This window comes from Pelodiscus sinensis, chromosome 21 (genome assembly GCF_052426305.1).
Source record: "Pelodiscus sinensis isolate ZL-2025 chromosome 21, ASM5242630v1, whole genome shotgun sequence".
Taxonomy (NCBI): Eukaryota; Metazoa; Chordata; order Testudines; family Trionychidae; genus Pelodiscus; species Pelodiscus sinensis.
The window spans coordinates 27,342,267-27,363,720 of NC_143072.1; the positions used below are offsets into that span (position 1 = coordinate 27,342,267).

General features: G+C 52.6%; 1 protein-coding gene across 1 annotated transcript; it reads right to left on the bottom strand.

The window, feature by feature from the left end:
* Positions 1–9: 9 nt before the first annotated feature.
* Positions 10–17,453, bottom strand: RILP (Rab interacting lysosomal protein). Its single transcript, XM_075904488.2, has 8 exons — positions 17,064–17,453; positions 16,479–16,602; positions 12,786–12,907; positions 12,297–12,485; positions 9,975–10,138; positions 8,690–8,812; positions 2,375–2,458; positions 10–352 (listed from the first exon to the last, which is right to left on the bottom strand). Exons 1-8 carry the CDS (start codon positions 17,349–17,351, stop codon positions 196–198), a joined length of 1,251 nt encoding a protein of 416 aa, XP_075760603.2. The 5' UTR covers positions 17,352–17,453; the 3' UTR covers positions 10–195.
* Positions 17,454–21,454: the final 4,001 nt, after the last annotated feature.

A 21,454-nucleotide genomic window follows, 5' to 3' on the forward strand; every position in this document is an offset into this window, starting at 1 on the left:
CCGTTTCACCCTGCACACATCAGGCTATCACGGCCACTTGTGCCGTTGCACCTCCAGGGCCAGCTGCTGCAATGGGAGACTAATTTTCCTAATGCAGCTGCGGCTACTGAGCCTCCCATCACATTGCCTCCGAGAGGGGCCTGGAGGGGCAGGTGCTGCTGCTGGGCCATTGGCTGGCATCGTGCTCAGCTGAGGTCAGGGACGAGGCACCGCTCTGCCAGGGGAGCCCGGTGTGGGTTTGTTCTCTTCCTCCTGCTCAGAATGCACATCCTGCGAGTCAATGATTTCCCACACGCCAGAGCAGCCTGGCCTGGGGGGGTCTTTGCTGCTGCCGTGATACCACAGACCAAAACTGCAGGGAAAGCAGAGAGAGAGTGGGTGAGCAGGGGGAGTGCAAGGCCACGAGAGAGCGACATCCCCAAAGCGGCCGTCAGAGCCACTGTCCGCTGGGAATGTGAAACTCTGGTTAGTCACTAAACAGCAGGCTAACCTGACATTGAACGAGGTCACCTGAGTACGCGGGATCCTGGCGGGGCACACTCCAGGCATGGGGCGCCTATTCCCATGCTGGGGCTGCCACTAGATCCCAGATCCCACCAAAGCAGTCCCTGCCTGCGGGACCCCCGGGCCTGCCATGGAGAGGGGCTGCTCTTCTTCAGAGCAGCCCCTGCCCATGACAGGCCTCTCCAGGGTTGGAGCAGTCCCCCCCAACAGCAGGCAGGAAGCTGCTCCAGCCCCCACTGGTTACCATCCCTTAAGGATGATGCTTTCCAGTTAACCTTTCACATCCCTATTATCCACTGGAGATACCTGTTCATGGGGACATGTTCCTCGTGAACAAATTGGAGAAATGGTCTGAGGGAAACAGGCTGAAGTTTAATAAGGACAAATGCAAAGTGCTCCACTTAGGAAGGAACAATCAGTTTCACACACACACAGAATGGGAAGCGACTGTCTAGGAAGGAGTACGGCAGAAAGGGATCTAGGGGTGATAGTGGACCAAAAGCTGAATATGAGTCAGCAGCGTGATACTGTTGCAAAAAAAAGCAAACATGATTCTGGGATGCATTAACACGTGTGTTGTGAGCAAGACACAAGAAGTCATTATTATGCTCTGCTCTGTGCTGATTAGGCCTCAGTTGGAGTACTGTGTCCAGTTCTGGGCACAGCATTTCAAGAAAGATGTGGAGAAATTGGAGAAGGTCCAGAGAAGAGCAACAAGAACGATTAAAGGTCTAGAGAACATAACCTATGAGGGAAGGCTGAAAGAATTGGGCTTGTTTAGTTTGGAAGAGAGAAGACTGAGGGGGGACATGATAGCCGTTTTCAGGTATCTAAAAGGGTATCACAAGGAGGAGAAAAATTGTTCTTCCTGGCCTCTGAGGATAGAACAAGAAGCAATGGGCTTAAACTGCAGCAAGGGAGGTTTAGGTTGGACATTAGGAAAAAGTTCCTAACTGTCAGCGTGGTCAAACACTGGAATAAATTGCCCAGGGAGGTTGTGGAATCCCCATCTCTGGAGATATTGAAGAGTAGTTAGATAAATGTCTATCAGGGATGGAGATGGTACCAGATCCTGCCGTGAGGGCAGGGGGCTGGACTCGATGACCTCTCAAGGTCCCTTCCAGTCCTAGTGTTCTATGGTTCTATGATTTCCTGGCACTCAAGAACCTGTATGACACAGGCTGGCCTGTCCTATGGCACCACTGACCCTGGGGGCTCCAAATCACGCTAGGGCTTGGGAATGAGCATAGAAAGCCTGGGCGGGCCTCTCAGAGCTCTTCACAAATGCCAGCCCCCAATGCCCTATGTGCACACACACCACCGTACGATGGTGCCAGCTCTGTGGGCAGGGACTGCTCCTCCTCACAGTGCACAGTCCTGTTCTCCGCAGGGAACGCCTCACAGGTATTGTAGCCAGCTATAATGCTCTAAGGCAGTGGTCCCCCACCGCAGCCCTCAAAGCCGGGAGTAGGGCCATGGCTCCAGGGAGGGGAGGGAAGGGAGTTGGGGTCAAGGCTGAGGGAAGAGAGCGCAGGATCGAAGCCACAGCTGAGCCACTGTGGGGGCCAGCAGCCAGGCCCGGGGCCAGCTGCAGCTCTGCTCCTGGCCCCCAGCCTTGGCCCTAGGCAGGAAAAGAGCCACTGTGAGGGGTCAAGGCTAGAGGCGGGAACAGAACGGCAGCCGGGCCCTCAGCTGGCTGTGGAGCCATGCTGAGGCTGGGGCCAGGTGTAGGGCACAGCTTGGGCAGGGCCAGAGCAGAGCTGGGGAATGGCACTCTCCCCATCCTGCGAGGGCTGGCCCAGACCTCTGCCGAAGGGGCTAGTTATTCCTCCGCCATAGGGCTACCTCCCCACATCAGGTGCAAACTTACAAGCTCTTGATTTTGGATTCGCGAGGCTGAGAGTCCACACAGTCTACAGTAGGTGCTGGGAGCCATGAAGTCTCATCTTCATCACTAGCGGGAAAAAGCGGAGAAATGGTGAGTAAGAAACCCTCTGACTTTCCACTTCGGCTTCGTACCGTACGCAGAAAGGAGAATGCCAGCTCCTCTCACCCTAACCATAAATGAGACCCACATGGGGGAGGGGAGGGCAACAGCTCCATCACACAAAGCATCATGGGAATCCTGACCAACTCTCAAGATACCCTAGCCCAGATTCAGCTGCAGAACTGGGGTTGGATTTCTGGAAGCTGTTCCCTAGGGAAGCCTACAGGGTGTCCCGCACGGAACACTGCCTCATGGATGCGGCACAGAACTGAGGCCCTGGCCACCTGTGCCCAGTGCAGATTCCAGGGCTCTCTGCAAGCGTAACGGTGTCGGATGTGACCCAGTTCCAAAGAGCAATCACCTTCTGCCTTCTCCCTCCCGCATGTTCAGCTGGGCAAGGATTTACCCTCGTTCCCTGCCCCGCACTGGTGAGCAGGGCTGCTCTGTGGCAGTCACAGTGTGTGAAAACTAGCAAGATCCCTTGGGTCCCATCCGGTCCATTTCCTGGAGCCAGGGCAGGATTGTGCCCCTTGGGACCATGCCAGAGGCCAGTACTAATCACCAACCAGGCGGTTCTTCTTGCCATTAAGCCAGTTTTCCCCCTTTGTTATCTTTCTCCTCTGACTCCTAGTTACTCTCCCACCTTAAATAGTCCCCAGAGACTCATCAGGGATGGGAAGAGTCAGGAGCTGCTCTTTGCTTTTTGGAAAGGGTATGCTGCATTGCTTGTCTCCAGATGAGTTCTCAAAATGAACGGTCAGCTGCACCCCAGCAGTGGCTGCATATTAGTGGGGGGGGGGTACAGAAATTCTGTTGTAAGTTTCATACAGAATCGCAATTTACACTACGCACAATGATGCTCAGTGCTCTTTGCCCGCAATGCCCCTTGCAAACATTAGCTACGTCACCTCTGGGGCATCTTCACCATCAAAGTACGGGCAGACTCTCCGGTGTGACCCCTGCTGTACAGCTGTACAACAGCCATGGTCACCACGCTACTTTTACATACTTACACCCATGTCAGCACATGCCTCCCCCCATTTCCTCTCCAAGAGCTGGAACCAGGCACAGCTTCGCATTTTCAGCACCTGGGCAGTTTTGGCCTTAGGGTGACAGGTTCACAGCTCTAAAGGGACCTTCCCATGGTCCCTGGAAGGAGCTCACCCCACAGCAGAAGCCAGCATCCTCCCTAGGTGAGCTGAAATTTGGAAGCAATTTCTCACCATTGTTAGCGTGGCAGTAGCAGGGGAGATGCCAGTGTAACACCCACACCTAGTGTGGATCACCGTCCCACTTAGAGCCAGAGATAAGAACAAGGGAGCTCTATGGCTGAAACTGGCGGCCAGCTGGCTGTTAGCTCAAGCTGTAGCGGCTCCTACACTAAGCTCCAGAGGTCCCAGATTCAAATCCTTCTGGTGGTGGTTACACCAGCTCTTGCTCAGGCTGCAGCCATTAGCTAAGGACTGACAACCCCTAACTGGAGACCACGCCAGATCCCATGTGTTAGTCATGCTCTAAACAGGGATGAGTTTCATAAGAACATACATGGTGTTTAGACGCGATAAGATGCTTGTATGTCGCTGCATGTGTTAATCTCACATCCATATCCCACTATGCGGTAACATTTAATACAGGGAGGTGCCATAACTGTAAAAAATATTTGCTCTGAACTGTGAGCACCTCCCACCTCAGAGAGGAGAGAAACATTGGCAGAGCTTTCCTGCCAACAAAGCAAATGCTGCTTGAGGGAGGCAGAGGATTTTTGTCATCAAAATGCAGACAAATGGTGTTTGCACCGCCCAGCTTCCCATGACACTGCTGTGTTGCTAAAGAGCTGTGTGGTGTGGACAAAGCCTGTGCTGAAGCCAGAGATCCAGAGGCTGCCTCCTGGGTCTGCTTTGAAAGGCACTTGGAATGATTACAACTGTCACTCTTAAGATTTAGATGGTAACTCATTTGCACTTACAGAGCTGCTTCTTTTAACCACAACTCTCTTTTTTCCTAGTTAATAACCCTTAGGTGGTTTATTATAGGACTGGCTACAGGCATGGGCTTCCATGTAGGACCTAGAGCACCAATTCATCTGGGGTAAGTAACTGGTCTCAGGACTGGGAGCAATCTAAATGTGGTGAGAGTTCTGGTGTAACCATTTATCACTAAGTCCAGTTTGGCTGGATGGCAAGAGTGACTGGAAAGGTGAAGGAGAGGCTGGGACATCATGTAAGACTGTTCGTGATCCAGCAGTTCATATTTTTCACTGCCTGGACAAAACTGAATTTCAGAACATACTAAGCTAAGCACTACCATGAGCCACTCCAAACAGCAGGAGTGTCATATTCTGCTGCCCTGGTGGCAGCTCTGCAGGATGCTCTACGCTGGATGGGCACTGGTCTGCACCTACAGCTCAGTCACATTGAGATTTTTAGCACTGAGGGGGAGCAGGGTCTGTAACTTTAAACACAAATACTCCTGCAGCACCTTAGAGACTAACCAAACTATAGAATCATGAGCTTTCGTGGGTAAAACCCACTTCAGCAAATGAACTGGAGTGGACTGACCAGAAACCAAGAGACGTATGTAAAAGCAGAAATACCACCAGTTAATTGTTGGATTTGTGTTAATGAGACTAATTAAGTGGGCTGGCTGTGTCCCATACTAGCTTTTGATTCTCCTGTCATTAACATCTGCATTTCCACATCAAAAGCTATGTAAGATATACATCCAGCCCACTTAATTAGCCTCATTAACACAGGTCCTACTGGTACTTCTGCATTTACATACATCTCTTGGTTTCTGTTAGTCCCACTCCAGTTCATCTGATGAAGTGTTTTACCCATGAAAGCTCATGAGCCTATTGAGTTTGGTTAGTCTCTAAGATGCCACAGGCCTATTCGTCTTTTGACAGTGTTAAAAATGTCAGCAGCTCAGCTGTTCTGGGGCTCACACTGCTGCTAACAGGGCCCAGGACAGCATTATTGGGGGCATCAGAGTAGGAAAGGACAGCTTTGTCTGATGGCTAGTGGTAGGCCCCACCCTTAGGGTTCTCAACAGCACCCACACTTGACAATCTCACACTCCATGACTGTTCCAGAGCTCTGCGTTGACAATCTGAATTAGCTTCCATCGAGCTGGCACAGACATTCCTAGCAGTTCAAATGGGGCGGCCTAGGTATCAGCACTGGCTAAAGACCAGTATGTGTGCATTGTGAGAAGCCTGGACACACACTGGTTGCTAGCCTGCACTTCCACATCAATGCTACTATTTTAAACCCATTAGCTAGATCACAGCTGGGGCAGGGAACAAGGTGCCTGTGTGTCTAACAACACCTTCGCTTGCAACATAGGGGCACCTTTAGGGGCCAAATCTCCTTGCTTTTCACTGGGACTTTGACTCAGGACCCACTGAAAGCCCATGACACTTGCAGCCATAAATCACTTGGGCTCTTTTGAAAATCCTTCTCTTCTCCCAGTGGCACACAGAGAGGGAAGCTACAGACAGCCTCTGTCTAGTTACCATGAGCAGCCAGGCTTTTCCAAGAGTAGACAAAATAACCAGGAAAGGCCAAGACCAGTGCTGAGTGTTAGGGAAAGGACACCACGCTCCCTCCTGCCAGCAAACAGAGAACAAGGAAGTGCAAGCAATCAGACAACCCTTGGCAACCACCAGCTAGCGAGAGTGCAAGATGGCAGAGTCATTGGCCAGACTGCGTGTGTATCTGGCACGAAGGGGGACAGTGCGAGGAAGCATTAAGGGAGCCTTTCCAGCCAGCCCGAACACTGCAGCCATTCGTCAACTGCCGCCAAGCACCAGAGCGCTGCCAGCACCACCACCCTGCACAGCCCATTCTTCTGCTATTCTCCTGATTGCGTACGGGCCAACACGTGATGAACTGGAGTCTGGTGACTGAGAGGGCTGTGTCAGCCACTCAAAGGCATCCCCAAAGAGAAGCCAGTTCTAGCCATTGACAGGGCTGCCCATCTGCACAAGCCCCTACAGACCCTGAAGCAGTTGGGGAAGGGTGCAGGCTTGGCCATCGCACAGAGAATTCACATGCTCAAGCTCACAGCTGGGCCTTCCTCTTCCACACCTCCCACCACCCACAGCTGTTCATCCCTTGGGCTGGCCCGTCCCCACCCTGCTGGACTGAACTATGAGGCAGCAGATTCTGTGGAGATGGGATTTCCCCATGCTCAGGAATAGGCCCTTCTGCATTTAACAGCAGGAATGACACTAGTGGCAAAGGGGTCCCCAATACCCACCTCAGCTACAGGGCTCAGGAGAGGAAAAGTCAGTCCCTAGTTACTTGGAAGGCTGTGTGCTCTGCAAACTCCCCAGGACACAGGTCCTGCCCCCAGGCCCTCATGGTCCAGTTCAGTCTGCGGGGCAAGAGGCTCCCTTTCCCCGCCACTGGCCATAACAGTGCAGAGGCACAGAAGCGAGTGGGAAGGGCTTGTTGCTAGTGGAGGTACATGGGGCAGGTGTGCTGCTGACACCACAACCACCCTTGGCAGAAGGGAGATTACCTCTTACACTGCAAAGCATAGGCAGGGACAGACCCCATCGCACAGCCCTGCTCGCAGGAGGGTGCTTGCCCCTGACTGATCAGTGTTGGGAAGAGCTCTGTATGCTAGTGATGGTAACAATTAAATTCAAAACTAACAGCTCCAGCCCCAGGCATAGCTCCAGAACCAGGGCTACCCAAATCAAAGGTCCCGAAGTTAGGAACCAGCAGTCAACCATGCTCAGCCAAGACACAGGCTTTGGAGTTTGCACTAGCTTTGTTAGTGCAGGCCAGTAGCCCTGCCCCTGCTCTAAGACGCTGTTAGGGACACAGTCAGGCTAGCCCTAGACCACTGCTAGCCCTCAGAAGGCTCTGGTGATAGCTGCTGCTGCCCCTTGTATTAAATAATATTCCAGCACTACAGAGCAATTAAGCAAGCTGGGGGCAGATGCAGACAAGAAAAATCATTGTTTCTTGCTTTGCTGGCCACGTAGCCAAAGCTGAACCCTCCTTCTGTACCCAGTCACTAGGGGACTCCCCCTTTCAACTACATTAGGGAAAGCCACATTCACCCTACAGTACCCAGTGACAAGTTTTCAGCAGGAAGCCCTGTTAACTTGCACTAAGAACACATGAAGTAAGCCCTACCAAAGAGGCAGAGGACTGTAGCTTTCACAAGTGCAGATCTTGATTTAAAACCTAAGGTGGAGCCAGGGGTTGACCGTGACCTCTTAATTCAAAGACGACTCTGAACTGCTTTGCATTTTACGTGTTAACCGGAGCTAGAAGTCTTCACCAGGGAGAAAGGGAAGGCCTTCACCTATGCAACCTTAGGGGCCTAATGTAGGTTCTAGTGGCCCATGCTTGAAATGTTTGTGCCAAGGTATAGCTAAGGCTGCAGTTAATTCTCTTCCTCCTAATACCTGGTCACTCCCCTACTGGGGGTCTAGTCCCCAGGGGCACTATGATGCCTGTTTCCACCCATGCAATGGTGCTTGGATGTTGGCTCCTCCAAGAGCCACGCCCCTGCAGAAGGTAAGCAAGCAGTTATCAGAGAGCTGTAGAAAAGCTAGGCCATTTCAGATCTTTATTGAAGACAGTTTAAAAGTCATTGAGCTGCATTCCAACACACCCAACTAGTCCATTCCGGGGGTGAGGAGGGGACAGCCCACAAAGCAGGGCGGGGAGCTGGAATTACAAAAAATTTACAACAGGTAACCATGAGTCACTGCACTTGCAGGAGCGGGTTCTACTCCCATGACCCCTGCATGGAATATCCCAGCTGCCATCTTCAATACCACCCTCAGGACAGCTTGTGACAGTATCAAACAGGCCCCTGCCCAGTGGCAAGTCCTTCCCCAGCACTTCTGGCTGTCCCAGATGCACCCCCATCACCAGACTCCATTGCAGCAACAAGTAGCGTCCGACAGCCCAGCAAGCTGCATACAGCCCAGTGACAATGAAACGTACTGAGTGCCCGGTGGTCAGGAGTCCCTGGGCATGGCAATACCAGGGGCTCCCGTGCTGCACAGCACTGCTCCTCCTCGACTTCCAGCTGGCAGCCTCTCCCAGACAGAGGCAGTTCTCTCCTTTCTTCTCAGCAGCGGAAGGGCCACCAGTGTCCATCCAGTCGTGGAATAAGCAAGCGCTATCCCAGCTCAAGCTCCCAGGTCCCTACAGCGAGCTGCTGACTCACCTGCTCGCTGGCTCCTCCACAGTCCCCAACATCTTGGCTCGGATTTTTTTCCGCTGTTTCTTGATGGTGGATTTCATGGCATCCAACAGGAGGCCTGGGATTCGCTCCTCATTTAGCAACTCCCTGGGGAAACAAACCAGCCAGTGCACAAAGGTCTAGGAGACACCAGGCCACACAGCCTCCTGGGAGCAGGAAAGGCACATACCACAACTCAAGTGGCTTCCCCAAGGCTCTCAGTCTTAAGCAGAGACAGGAACAGTCACCCCTTCCCTGAGAGCTCCTCAATCCTGGCAACAAGGAATTCAGTCCCAGACAGGCTATCCTGTAGTAACCCCCTCAGCCCAGACAGGCAAAGATCACAGGCAGGGTGCAATGAGACAGACTAGCACACCCTCTGCCCCGGAAAGCAAAAGGCAGAAAGGCAAGGTTTTAAGGACTCCAGAGACCTAAACCGAGACCATCTACAGCTATATAATTCATCTCTGCCATGGGTGGGAGTGGGGCATACAAACCCAAAGGTACCAGCCTGCTGGATGAAGCAAAGGGAAGGGTCAATCCTTCCTCTCCCCTGGGACCTGGATCTACTTGTCCAGCAGGATGTCAACGTGTAGTCAGGCCTTCTATGCCTAGGCTTATCGGCTTATCAGATAATCTAGTCGCCCATCACCGCATCACCTTTGTATCAGAGGCAGCAGTGGGCAGGAAGAAGCAGGAGCCGGTGCCCTCGCACTGCTGCCTAGGAGAGGCAGGCCAAGATCCCTGTGGACAGAGACTGCTCCTCATCCCATGGAGCAGCCCATCTGTAGGAGGTCTGAGCATCCCACAGAGCAGCCTGGACCCGCCGCAGGCAGAAGCTGCTTCACGGCAGCACCTCCTGTCCACGGGGGATCTGAGGGCCCTGCGGGCCCTGCAAACAGAGGCTGTTTGGCATCCCATAGAGCAGCCTCTATCTGTGGGGAGCTCTGATCCCCCTATCAGAAGCAGCAGCGCAGGGCAGCAGGCAGGCAGCCAGTCAGTCAGGTTTTTAAACTAGCTCCCCTCATGAACTAGCTCAACCTGCCACCTCGCATTGCTGCCTCTGATACAGTGGCAGCAGTGCACGGTGGCAGGGGGCTCCCCGGGACTACTGAGTACTCATGTAACCGATAATACCTTGTGCAGTTACACAACAATTCAATTACAGTGTATGTTACAACCCTCTCAAGGCAGCCTTGCATCAAATGTCATGCTCCTGATGGGAATCCAGCCAGCATGATGCCAACTCCCTGCCTGCTGCAATGCTCACCGTTGGTAATAGGCCAGCTCCTCCTGCACCAAGAACAGACTGGTCTTGAGCTCATTGCGCTCCTGCAGGATCTGCTGCAATTCTTCTTTAGAGAAGGAGCTCTGAGCAGAGTTCCTCCCACAGTCTGGGTGTTGCAGCTCCTCCCCGGGTGATGCTGCGCCATCCTAGGGATTCAAAGAGAAGGAAAAGCTGAGCAAACGCTGGGAAGACAGGTGGGTCACTGCAAAACCCCTGGCAGCCCCCTTGCTACCAACAAGGTACAAGCCAAGTGAGGAAGCTTGCCTAAGATGTTCTGGGTGCAAGGGAGATGCCACTGCTGAGAAGACAGTCAGTTGCAGACTTGGGAGCATATGCATGATGAATTCCTCCTGTAACCATTAGCTAGCTAACATATCCAGCTGGACATCATTAGCTAGCTTGTATCATAGAATCCTAGAATTAGAAAGGACTTTGAGATGTCACTGAGTCCAGTCCCCTGTCCTCACAGCAGGACCAAGCACCATCTAGATCATCCCTGACAGGTGTCTGTTCATCCTGCTCTTAAATATTTCCAGTGACAGATTCCACAACCTCCCCAGGCAATTTGTTCCAGCGCTTAACCACCCTGACAGGTGGGAAGTTTCTCCTGATGTCCAACCTAAACCTCCCTTGCTACAATTTAAGCCCACTGCTTCTTATCCAATCCTCAGAGGCCAAGGAGAACAATTTTTCTCCCTCCTCCTTGTGACACTATTTTAAATACTTGAAAACTGCTGTCATGTCCCCTCTCAATCCTCTCTTTTGTAACTAAACAATCCCAATTCTTTCAGTCTTCCCTCATAGCTCATGTTTTCTAGACCTTTAATCATTTTTGTTGCTCTTCTCTGGACCTTCTCTAATTTCACCACATCTTTCTTGAAATGTGGTGCCCAGAATTGGACACAATACTCCAATTGAGGCCTAATCAGTGCAGAGTAGAGTGGAAGAATCATTTCTCATGTCTTACAACACTCCTATTAATGCATCCCAGAATCATGTTTGTTTTTTTGCAAGTGTCACACTGTTGGCTCGTGTTTAACTTGTGGTCCACTATGATCCCTTTCTGCAGTACTACTTCCTAGACAGTTGCTTCCCATTCTGTATGTGTGAAACAAATTGTTCCCTCCTAAGTGGAGTAGTTTCCATTTGCCCTTATTAAACGTCACTCTGTTTACCTCGGGCCATTTCTCCAGTGTGTCCAGATCATTTTGAATTTTGACCCTCTTCTAAAGCACTTGATACCAAGATGAGAGGGATTGCATCTGAAAACTTAATAATCGTACTCTCTATGCCATCATAAAATTTTTGATTAAGATGATGAACAGAATCAGTACCAAAACAGACCCCTGTGGAACCCCACTTATGCCCTTCCATCATGACTGTGAACCATGAATAACTACTCTGAGAATGGTTATCCAGCCAGTTATGCACCCACCGTATAGTAGCCCCATCTCGGTTGCATTTCCCTAGTTTATTAATAAAGTCATGCAAGACCATGTCAAATGCCTTACTAAAGTCTAAGTATACCATGTCCACTGCTTCTCCCTTATCCACAAGGCTTGTTAACCTATCAAAGAAAGCTATCAGATTGGTCTGACATGATTTGCTCTTTACAAATCCATGCTGGCTGTTCCCTATCACCTTATCTTCCAGATGGATTCCTTGCTTACTTGCTCCATTATCTTCCCTGGCACAGAAATTAAACTGACTGGTCTGTAGTTTCCTGGATTGTTCTTATTTCCCTTTTTATAGGTGGGCACTAGATTTGCCCTTTTCCAGTCTTCTGCAATCTCTCCCAACTTCCATGCTGTTGCTACACTTCAAAGGCGAAAGTGCTGCAGGGAGCACTGGACCAGCAGGGGACTCAAGCAGTCCCCCTCTGGTTCCATGTTCCCTGTGATGTTTCAAAGCAGCAGCGCCGCATGGAGCTCAGGGTTAGCAGGGACGTCCCCAGCTGACCCCAGGCTCCATGCAGAACTGCCAGTTTGAAACACTGCTAGTGGCCCAAGGCCAGCTGGGGACTCCGAGTTGCATGCAGCGTTTTAAAGCAGCACCATGTGCAGCCCAGAGTCTGGCCCCAGGCTGCTTTGAAGCACCCCTTCCTCCCCCCCTGCCTATTTCTGACAGAGGCATGGCGGGGGGGGAGGGGGTGATTAGTTGACTATCCAATAAGCATTTTCTTATTGGATAGTCAACTAGTTATTCACATCCCTAATCCTGACCCATTTGTGACCTGTTGCAGCCTTGTGCAGTGGTGAGTTTAGACACTCCCTGTAGAATGGATACTGCAGCTCTCTGACTCACCATACTGAGCCCAGGGGATGCGGCAGATGCAGTTCTGGTCAGTCTGTCTATTTCCCTCCGATTTTCCAACACCATGGTCTCCAAATCCTCTTTCTTTTCCAGAGCACTCTTGAGCTGAGCCTGGACCACAGCCAGCTTATGGCGCAGATCCTCATTCATGGACATGAAACGATTTAACTGCTCCTGCAGCTGAGAAACCAGACACAGCCAAGCATGAGACAACTGTGCATACAGCTGCAGGTTCTGTTCTCTCGCAGTGACACACAAAGCCACAAGTCATTCCCAGGAATGGCAGCATGGCACGTATAGGTGCCTCAATACTACAGTGCTAAGAAGGGTACAAAGATCTATGTAAAAACAACCTGCTTCTATAGCAAATACCTTGGCACGTGTTACAGGAGGACAAAGGAATGTGCAAGAACAGATCACACAGCATGGCTCCCCCACCCTCACAGCACTGGAGTAAGCCACAGGCACCCTGCCTCTTACCGCCTCTGTGTCATGGTTCTTGCGGACTATCTCGTGGGCCTGGGCACGAATCTCATCCCTCTGCTTGTCCACCACCTCTTTCAACCGCAGCATCACTTCTCTCTCCTTCCGAAAAGTGCTGTCTAAAACCCAACACCAAGAGAACATGCATCAGTAGCATCTCTGCTCTCCTGCTCAGCTACACGCTCACAGACTGGGCTACTCGAGTGACGGTCACAGAACTCCCCCTTCTGCATCACTGCCAACATGGTCTCAGCTGCACTGATGTTTGCAATGCTGGGAGCTCTCGAGTAAATGGGCTCCTGCCTTCCACAGACATTTTATGTAGCACCTGCTAGACAGGCTGCCAATAGGGTTAGATGACAAATTGCTAAGAATGGCTCCTGCAGCCAGAACCATCCATGCTGGGGCTCCCAATGTGGCTAACCCTAGTGCCGGAGCTAGCTAGGTTTGCAAGGTCCTCTGCTGAAGGTGAGGCAGTAGTATCTGCTGCTAGAATAACTCAGATTATGGCCAGAAGGGACAATTAAGGTCATTTCATCTTACTGCCCCTGCCTAACAAGCCAAAGCACCCTTACCCCATTCCCTCATCTCATCCCTATGAGGAGCCAAACTGCTCCCACACCATGCATCACCATCCAGCGAAGGCAGAAGTCACATTTTTTACTCAAGCCCCACTGTGAAATGACAACTAAGCTGTGACCACAGCCTCAGCAACTTCTTCCTCCTCCCCTTCGGGAGCTGACGTTATTGGCATTGCCCGGTTAAATAACCAATTTACAGAATCCAGCCCTCCCAGACTCTCCGATCACCCCCTCACCCGGTATACACCTTGTTGACATTATCCGAATGTTTCCCCCTTATTTCCTCCCATTGCTCCTTGCACTACCCTCAACCACCATCCTGAATGCAGCCTTCGTGCATCTCCATGTTGCACAGATCTAACTCCTAAGAGCTGCTTCTCTCCTAGCCTATTCTCTCTCAACCACCATCTTTTTCTGACACAAGCCCATGCCCTTCTACTCACTACCTGGCGGTGCAGAATGGGACCATCCCCTCCTCCTCACACAACACTCACCGTTCTTCTGCCATGTCACATTGCCAACTCCTCCTCATCCTAACCAAGTAGTGAACATCAGGGATGACATCACTAAGGCCTCTTGCTTACTTCTGTTAAGCTTGACAGCTATGTATGCAGCCAGCCCACACAACTTCTCCCTCTTAGTAACCCTTGTCCTCTCTTTCTTTAAACACATTTATTACTTCTGTAAGATGTAAACTCTTTGGAGCAGGAACCATCTCTTACAGTGCATTCAGGCATAGTGGGATACTAATCCAATTAGCTTTCACAAGTTCCAATTTGGTAGTAACAACCACCTGTCACGTTATGGGATTGTGAGGGGAGCAGCCGGGTCACTGCTGCATCCATGGGGGGTGTTTGCCCCAAAAGTGGTACAAAGGGGCCATGTGAGGGGTCAAACAAAAGCTACTTTCTTCTGATTCTGTATCTGCTCTTCATAGATCTGTATAATGTCTGTGTGTGGAGTTAGGGGTCTGTACTCTGTATGGAGACTGGAATCTCTCTGAATGTGCTTGAATAATGGGCTAGGAATTATTGCCTATGGACATGCTAATGAGCGAAGCTCCAGGGAACAATGGTCCTCTGAAGGCCAAAGACACACCTGGCCACTGGCCATGTGACTCCCTCCAGCTTGGAAGAAATCAGGGAGGAGGTATAAACAGGCCATGTGGTCGACTCCGTGCTGGACTTAGATCTGCTCCTGACACCAGATGCAGCCTTGCAGGGGATCACGAGCCAGGAAGACCTGTGGACCCATCCTGACCTAGGATGTGCAACAAGGACTTTTAATCCAGCAGCTATAACATCTCTGCTAGAGCCTGCATCGAGAACTGGGCGATTCGATGCATGTAACGTATGATACTTTAACAACCTCACTCTCGTGCTTTTCGTTCTCATAGTAATAAACTCTTTAGATGGTAGATTCTAAAGGGTTGGCTCAGCGTGGCTTGTGGGTAAGGTCCAGAGGGTAAATTGACCTGGGATCTGTGGCTGGTTTTTTGGAACCGGACAGAACTTGTTCGGGGTAGGTGAGATTGGGTTCTAAGACCCCCTCACCTGTGTATGAGGTCCAGGGCCATCTGGGACACAGATATTGCTGGTGTCTCAGAGGGGTTTTGCTCATGAGGCTTCAGGCAGGCAGCTGAAGCGCTATGTGGGACTGGTTTGTGGCCTGTTTGGGAAGGTCTCCATTCTGGGGGCTGTAAGGAGCCCCAAATTTGAGCAATTTGCCCTGAGCGGACGCCCTCAGCTGTGCCCAGACCTGCCTGGTCCGTCAAACCACCATCCCCGGGACTCTAAGTTTCAAGCATGTGGCAATAGAGAAGGAAGCCCTCTGTTAGATCATACAGGTGGCTGCTTCCTCTTGTACTATTACTCTACTTCTTCTTTTAACTTATAATTTTAGAAGTTGGTTAGTTCAAATTCTTAGTTTAGAGTCTTACTCAATTACTAGACTCCCTGATCACATGAAAGGTGCTTTACCGAAGGAAATACAATCAACCACTGACACTGAAAGATGCAACTGAAACAAACTAGTATGGATAAGTGTAAAATTCCAAAACAGAAACTATAAATGGCTGCTATGACCCCACAAAGACATATGATGTGACCACGTCTGTTGACTCCACCTTGGGATATCAGTGTTTCTCCACAGACTGGTCTGGGAACCCAGCTTTAAAACAAAGGGTTGCCACCACATGCAAAAACATATATGGAGTGACATCATCTGGTTGTTCTCTGCACCCCACACAAGACAACGCCTGGAAACATTTTTAAATTTAGTTTGTGTTTTTGGTTTATTTGCTAGGTAATCTGCTTTGATCTTCTGCAGTTAATAAACTTGGTTTTGCTTTACCTAAAGCAGAGTGTGGGAATCATAACTTGGGGGCAAAAGACTGCTGCAGATGCCACTGCCCTGAGGGAGGGAGAGAATTCTATGAGCTTGCCCTGTGTAGAGCAAGCCAATGTCCTTGTGGGTTCATACTTCAGAGTGGCTTTGTGTCTGAAAAGCTGGCTGTTGCCTTAGCTGTAGCATTCCTATGCAGAGGCTGCTCAGAGAGCCTGCATGTAACTGCAGCTGGGTGTCCTTCTACTGTATGCACGCTGGCAAGAGTGCAGGCTGGAGGGCACAGCAGCTTATCACAGCAGTACAGTGAGTGTGGGAACCTAGGCTGTTGGGCTGGGGAAGAGGGGCACCAGATGGCACCCTGGGGGGGAGTCATCACACTCTACTAGCACCTCTGGGAGCCCCAATATAAACAAAGCTTCTAATTAAACGTACTAGAAGCTACCACACTGCCTAGTTCAGAGCTCTACAGTGCTTACACCTGTGCAGCTGAACTGAGGTCCCTAGTATATACAGCCTTACCCTGGGCCTCAGTCCCCCAGTCTCATCAAGTGAGATGCCTCAGAGACAGGGTGGTGGTATTACATAGAATGTGCACGTGCTCAGATATCAGAATAAAGGTTTATTCCCCCAGACATAAGCAGAGCATCCCAAGGATGACAGTGGGCTGTAAGCCAGATACACTGCAGCCTAGCCTCACAGAGTGAACTTCCCGGCACTCAGAAGCTGGCAGGGATTCAGCAACAGCTTCCCCAGGGACACCTACCTTCCTGGGACTGGCTCTCCGCCAGCTGTGCCAGGAGCTTGTGGTTTTCTTCTTCTAGCTGGGCCAGCCGGTGTTGGAGAACATGTTCTTTCCTCCAGGCCTCCGCCAGCTTCTGCTCCAGTGCCTGCAAAAAAGGCACCAGTGAGATCAGAGCCCTGCCCACCCCAGACGCTCTGCCCTTTACCCCACAGGAGCCTCTTGGGCTTGGGGTCAGGTGGACTCAGTTCCCCGGAGAGCAGCCATGGCATGACACTGCCTAGCCTGCGCACTGGCTGCCAGGGCAACCTCCCAGAGCCCCCAACGCTGCCCCCAGAGCACCCAACCCTCCCCCCACAGCCCCCCCCCCAAGACTCCAACCTACCCCCCGCCCCTCCCCCCACAGCCCCCTCCCCCAAGACTCCAACCTACCCCCCGCCCCTCCCCCCACAGCCCCCTCCCCCAAGACTCCAACCTACCCCCCGCCCCCAAAGACCCCAACCCCCCCGCCCCCCCTGAGCTGCCCCCAGTCCCGACCCCCCCCCCCCCTCTCCCCCCCACCCTCCTTCCCCCCCCCCCCCTCTGCCCCGCCCCCCAGACCCCCCTCACCTCCCCGGCGGGGGCCGCGGGCTCCTCGCGCCGCCTCAGGCTCTGCACCGTGCGCAGCAGCGCCTCGGCCGGGTCTTGGCAGCCGGGCTCGGGGCCGGGCTCGGCCGCGGGCGGCCCCGCCAGCGCCTCCAGCAGCTCGAGCAGCCGCACCACCTGCGGCACCAGCCCGGCCACCGCCTCGGGCCCGAAGCGCCCCGACAGCCGCTGCAGCTCGGCGCCCAGCGCCCCGGCCAGGCGGTACACGCGCTCCGGGGCCAGGCGCCCGGGCCGCGGCAGCCGCTCCGCCATGGCGCGCGCCGCCTCCCGCCCAGCGCCGCGCACGCGCCCGGCCCCCTCGGCCGCGGGGTGGGCGGGTCTGCTCCTGCACGCGCCTCTGGCAGCTCCTCGGCGGGGGGCGGGGACTCCGCGCGCTGCTGCCCGCAGCTCCCATTGGCCGCAGGGGCGGGGCACCGCGCGTAGACCCCACCCCCACCCCCAGCGTGATTGGCCCACAGCCTGAGGGCGGGGCGCTCTGAGACGGCGCTAAGGGCTGGGGGGCGGGGCGCTCTGAGGTGGCGCTAAGGGCCGGGGGGGCGGGACGCTCTGAGGCAGCGCTAAGGGCCGGGGGGCGGGGCGCTCTGAGGCGGCGCTAAGGGCCGGGGGGGCGGGACGCTCTGAGGCGGCGCTAAGGGCCGGGGGGGCGGGACGCTCTGAGGCGGCGCTAAGGGCGGGGGGGGGCGGGACGCTCTGAGGCGGCGCTAAGGGCGGGGGGGGGGCGGGACGCTCTGAGGCGGCGCTAAGGGCGGGGGGGGGCGGGACGCTCTGAGGCGGCGCTAAGGGCGGGGGGGGGGCGGGACGCTCTGAGGCGGCGCTAAGGGCGGGGGGGGGGCGGGACGCTCTGAGGCGGCGCTAAGGGCGGGGGGGGGGCGGGACGCTCTGAGGCGGCGCTAAGGGCGGGGGGGGGCGGGACGCTCTGAGGCGGCGCTAAGGGCGGGGGGGGGCGGGACGCTCTGAGGCGGCGCTAAGGGCGGGGGGGGGCGGGGCGCTCTGAGGCGGCGCTAAGGGCGGGGGGGGGCGGGGCGCTCTGAGGCGGCGCTAAGGGCGGGGGGGGGCGGGGCGCTCTGAGGCGGCGCTAAGGGCTGGGGGGCGGGGCGCTCTGAGGCGGCGCTAAGGGCTGGGGGGCGGGGCGCTCTGAGGCGGCGCTAAGGGCTGGGGGGGGCGGGGCGCTCTGAGGTGGCGCTAAGGGCCGGGGGGCGGGACGCTCTGAGGCGGAGCTAAGGGCTGGGGGGGCGGGACGCTCTGAGCTGGCACTAAGGGCAGGGGGGGCGGGACGCTCTGAGGTGGCGCTAAGGGCCGGGGGGGCGGGGCGCTCTGAGGTGGCGCTAAGGGCCGGGGGGGCGGGACGCTGAGGTGGCGCTAAGGGCTGGGGGGCGGGGCGCTCTGAGGCGGCGCTAAGGGCTGGGGGTCAGAACACTCAGAGGTGGCGCTAAGGGCTGGGGGGCAGGGCGCGCTGAGGCAGCGCTAAGGGCTGGGGGGGTGGGGCTCTTTAAGGCAACACTAAGGGGGAGGCAGGGTGCTCTGAGACTGTCCCCCGCTCCCTTGCTAAGGGGCTATTTTAAATGGCCCTGGGCTCACAAGGGGCAACAGAGTGGAAGGGCAGAGACCCAGCCCAGAGGCTGGTGGAGGCAGGCCCCAAGCTTCACCCCCAGGCCGAAGGGGAGGGCTGTTCCCAGTGGGGCTGAGCACCTCACACTAACATCTCAGCTGGGCAGCCAGTGAGTCATCGTAGCCCTCAGGCCACTCAACATAAGAATAACCAGGCCCAAGGTCCATCAAGTCCAGTGTCCTGCCTGCCCACAGTGTCCCAGAGGGAGTGAACAGAACAGGGAATCATCACAGGATCCCTCCTGTTGCCTATTCCTACCCCTGACAAACAGAGACCAGGGACACCCTCCCTGCCCAGCCTGGCTAACAGCCATTGATGGGCCCAACGTCCATGAAATTATCTAGTTCTTTGAACCGTTACAGTCTTGGCCTTCTTCTGGCAGGAAGTGCCACAGATTGACTTTTCTGTGTGAGGAAATACTTCCTTTTGTTTTGAACCTCTTACCTGTTAATTTCATTTTGTAACCCCTAGTTCTTAAAACAAGTAAATAACTTTTATTTACTTTCTTCACACTAGTCATGATTTTATACATCTTTGTTGTATCTCCCCTTGGTCATCTCTTTTCCAAGATAGAAAGTCCCAATCTTATTAATTTCCTCTCAAATGGCAAGAGATACTCCTAATCATTTATCTTGCCCCTTTCTGAACTTTTTCTAATGCCGAGATATCTTTTTTGAGATAGTAAGATAAAGGACAAACAAAAGCCCATGTAGCACAGGTCTGATTTGAGGCCTGAGACTTACCTATATTAGTAAAGTCTTGAGTATTGTTAAAGCAAAGCTAACCTGTGACCAAGAGGCAGGCCCTTGCTCACAGAATTTGGCCTGAACAGGGCTGAGTGTGTAAAACACTAATTGGTAATAGGCACAGACGTAGAATCGTAACTGGTACTAGGTACCGGCTATAACAGCAATTGGTACTGGTCATAAGCTGAAAGCATATTCCAAAAAGATGGTAACATCAGCTCATTAAAAATAACCTTGGTCTCTACACTCCCCACAAATACCAACCCCAGGTCCAGGAAAGGTCCAGAAAATGACAGCATGTTGGATAGAGATGTTCTAATTGAACCACAAGGTGCAGGGTGATGGGTGGTATCTAAGTACTATCAAATGGTGGAAACCTCAAAGGGTGGGAGAGATGAGTAACTTGTTTGTAACCGAAGCTTCAGGGGGTAGCCAAGTTAGTCTGTTACAGGAAAAAACAACAAATGGTCTGGTAGCACTTCATAGACTACGTGGTAGCACATTGGAATTACAATTCATCCACAATGCAATTCACATGCTAATGGACTCAATTGTGATGAAAGTCGGTTGGAACACTACCAATTTAACAGCCATTGAAGGTGCAGACAACTCTGTGTAGTATCCTTCCTGACATGGGAGTCTATCTATTGACTTTGATTCTTATCTGCTTCAGTTTAACTAGCCAATCTTCAGATACTTACTGATTCTGTCTCCCACCCTCCTCCCTTTTTCTTCACTCTCCCCTTCACTTCCCCTCTCCTATTTATTTTGGGTGTACACATCCTAAACTCATAACTCCGGTCATCCGAAGAAGTGGGCTGTGCCCACGAAAGCTCATAATACCATCTACATGTTTTGTTAGTCTATAAAGTGCTACCAGACCATTTGTTGTTTTTATATATAAAGTGGTGTCTTGGCAGGGCTGTCTTTGTCCGGCCTAAGGGGCAGTGATAGATTCTCATGACACTGAGCCATGTCCATTGTCAGGGGAGTATATAGGTATTGTGGTTGGGTAGAGTCTACTGCCAACTATTACTGTACTTTGACAATAAACCTGGCCCTGCACCTTCAATCATCTGATTTTGGGGGCTCTCTTGGAGTCAGCTGTGTTAACTACTTGCACAAGTCAACACATGCAGCCAAATGATTATCATCTAGGGAGCAGGAGACCTGTCAGGACATCACACCAATAAATCCTGAGTGACTACTACAGTGCACACAGTATTCAAGATGTGGGAATACCATCAATTGATATAGAAGCAATAAGATATTTGTCTGATTCTCTATCCTTTTGATTTGTTTTTGACAGGTGCTATGGATATTCTCAAAACTATCCACAATGTCTAACATCTCTCTCGAGTGATAACAGGTAAAATTAATCTGCCATTTTATTGCCTAGTCATAAGTGAGATCCTTTTGAAGTTCTTCACAGCCTCAACTGTCGTGAGTAGGTTGTTTCATTTGCAAATTTTGCCACGTTTGCCCCCTTCTCCAGGCCATTTATGAATGTGTTCAATAGGATTGGACACCACTAGTTATCTCTTTTCATTCTGAACACTGACCATTTATTCCCATTTATCCACTAACCATTTATCTTAAAGACTAACTGGTGTATTTGGGCCTATGCTTTCATAGGCAAAGACACCCCCCCACACACTTTGTCTGGTGCGTCTGATGAAGCGGGTCTTTAGCCCGTGAAACCTTTTGCCCAAATAAGTGTGCTAGTCTTTGATGCTACTGGACTAGTTTTTGCGGATTTTTGACATGTCCTTAGGCAGGAAAGGGCTCAGAACTCTCCTCCACAAAGGGCTAGTTGCATAACCACCTCTTTCCACTCTCCCCTGGTGCCACAACAAACTGTATCCACTTTCAAAGGCCCTTCACAGAAAACCCTACCCCACTTTTTCATACACTACAGCACTGTCAGTATTTGTCTCACCACTGTACATGCTCAAACAAGCCCCTTCCAGCTCTGTCTCACTGCCCCCCATTAAGGATTG

Coding starts and splice junctions, on each gene's coding strand:
- RILP (XM_075904488.2), bottom strand. CDS start 17,351: ATGGCGGAGCGGCTGCCGCGGCCCGGGCGCCTGGCCCCGGAGCGCGTG. Junction 16,603..17,063: donor CCGCGGCCCCCGCCGGGGAG/GTGAGGGGGGTC, acceptor CCTTTTTTGCAG/GCACTGGAGCAGAAGCTGGC. Junction 12,908..16,478: donor GGAGAGCCAGTCCCAGGAAG/GTAGGTGTCCCT, acceptor GTTGGGTTTTAG/ACAGCACTTTTCGGAAGGAG.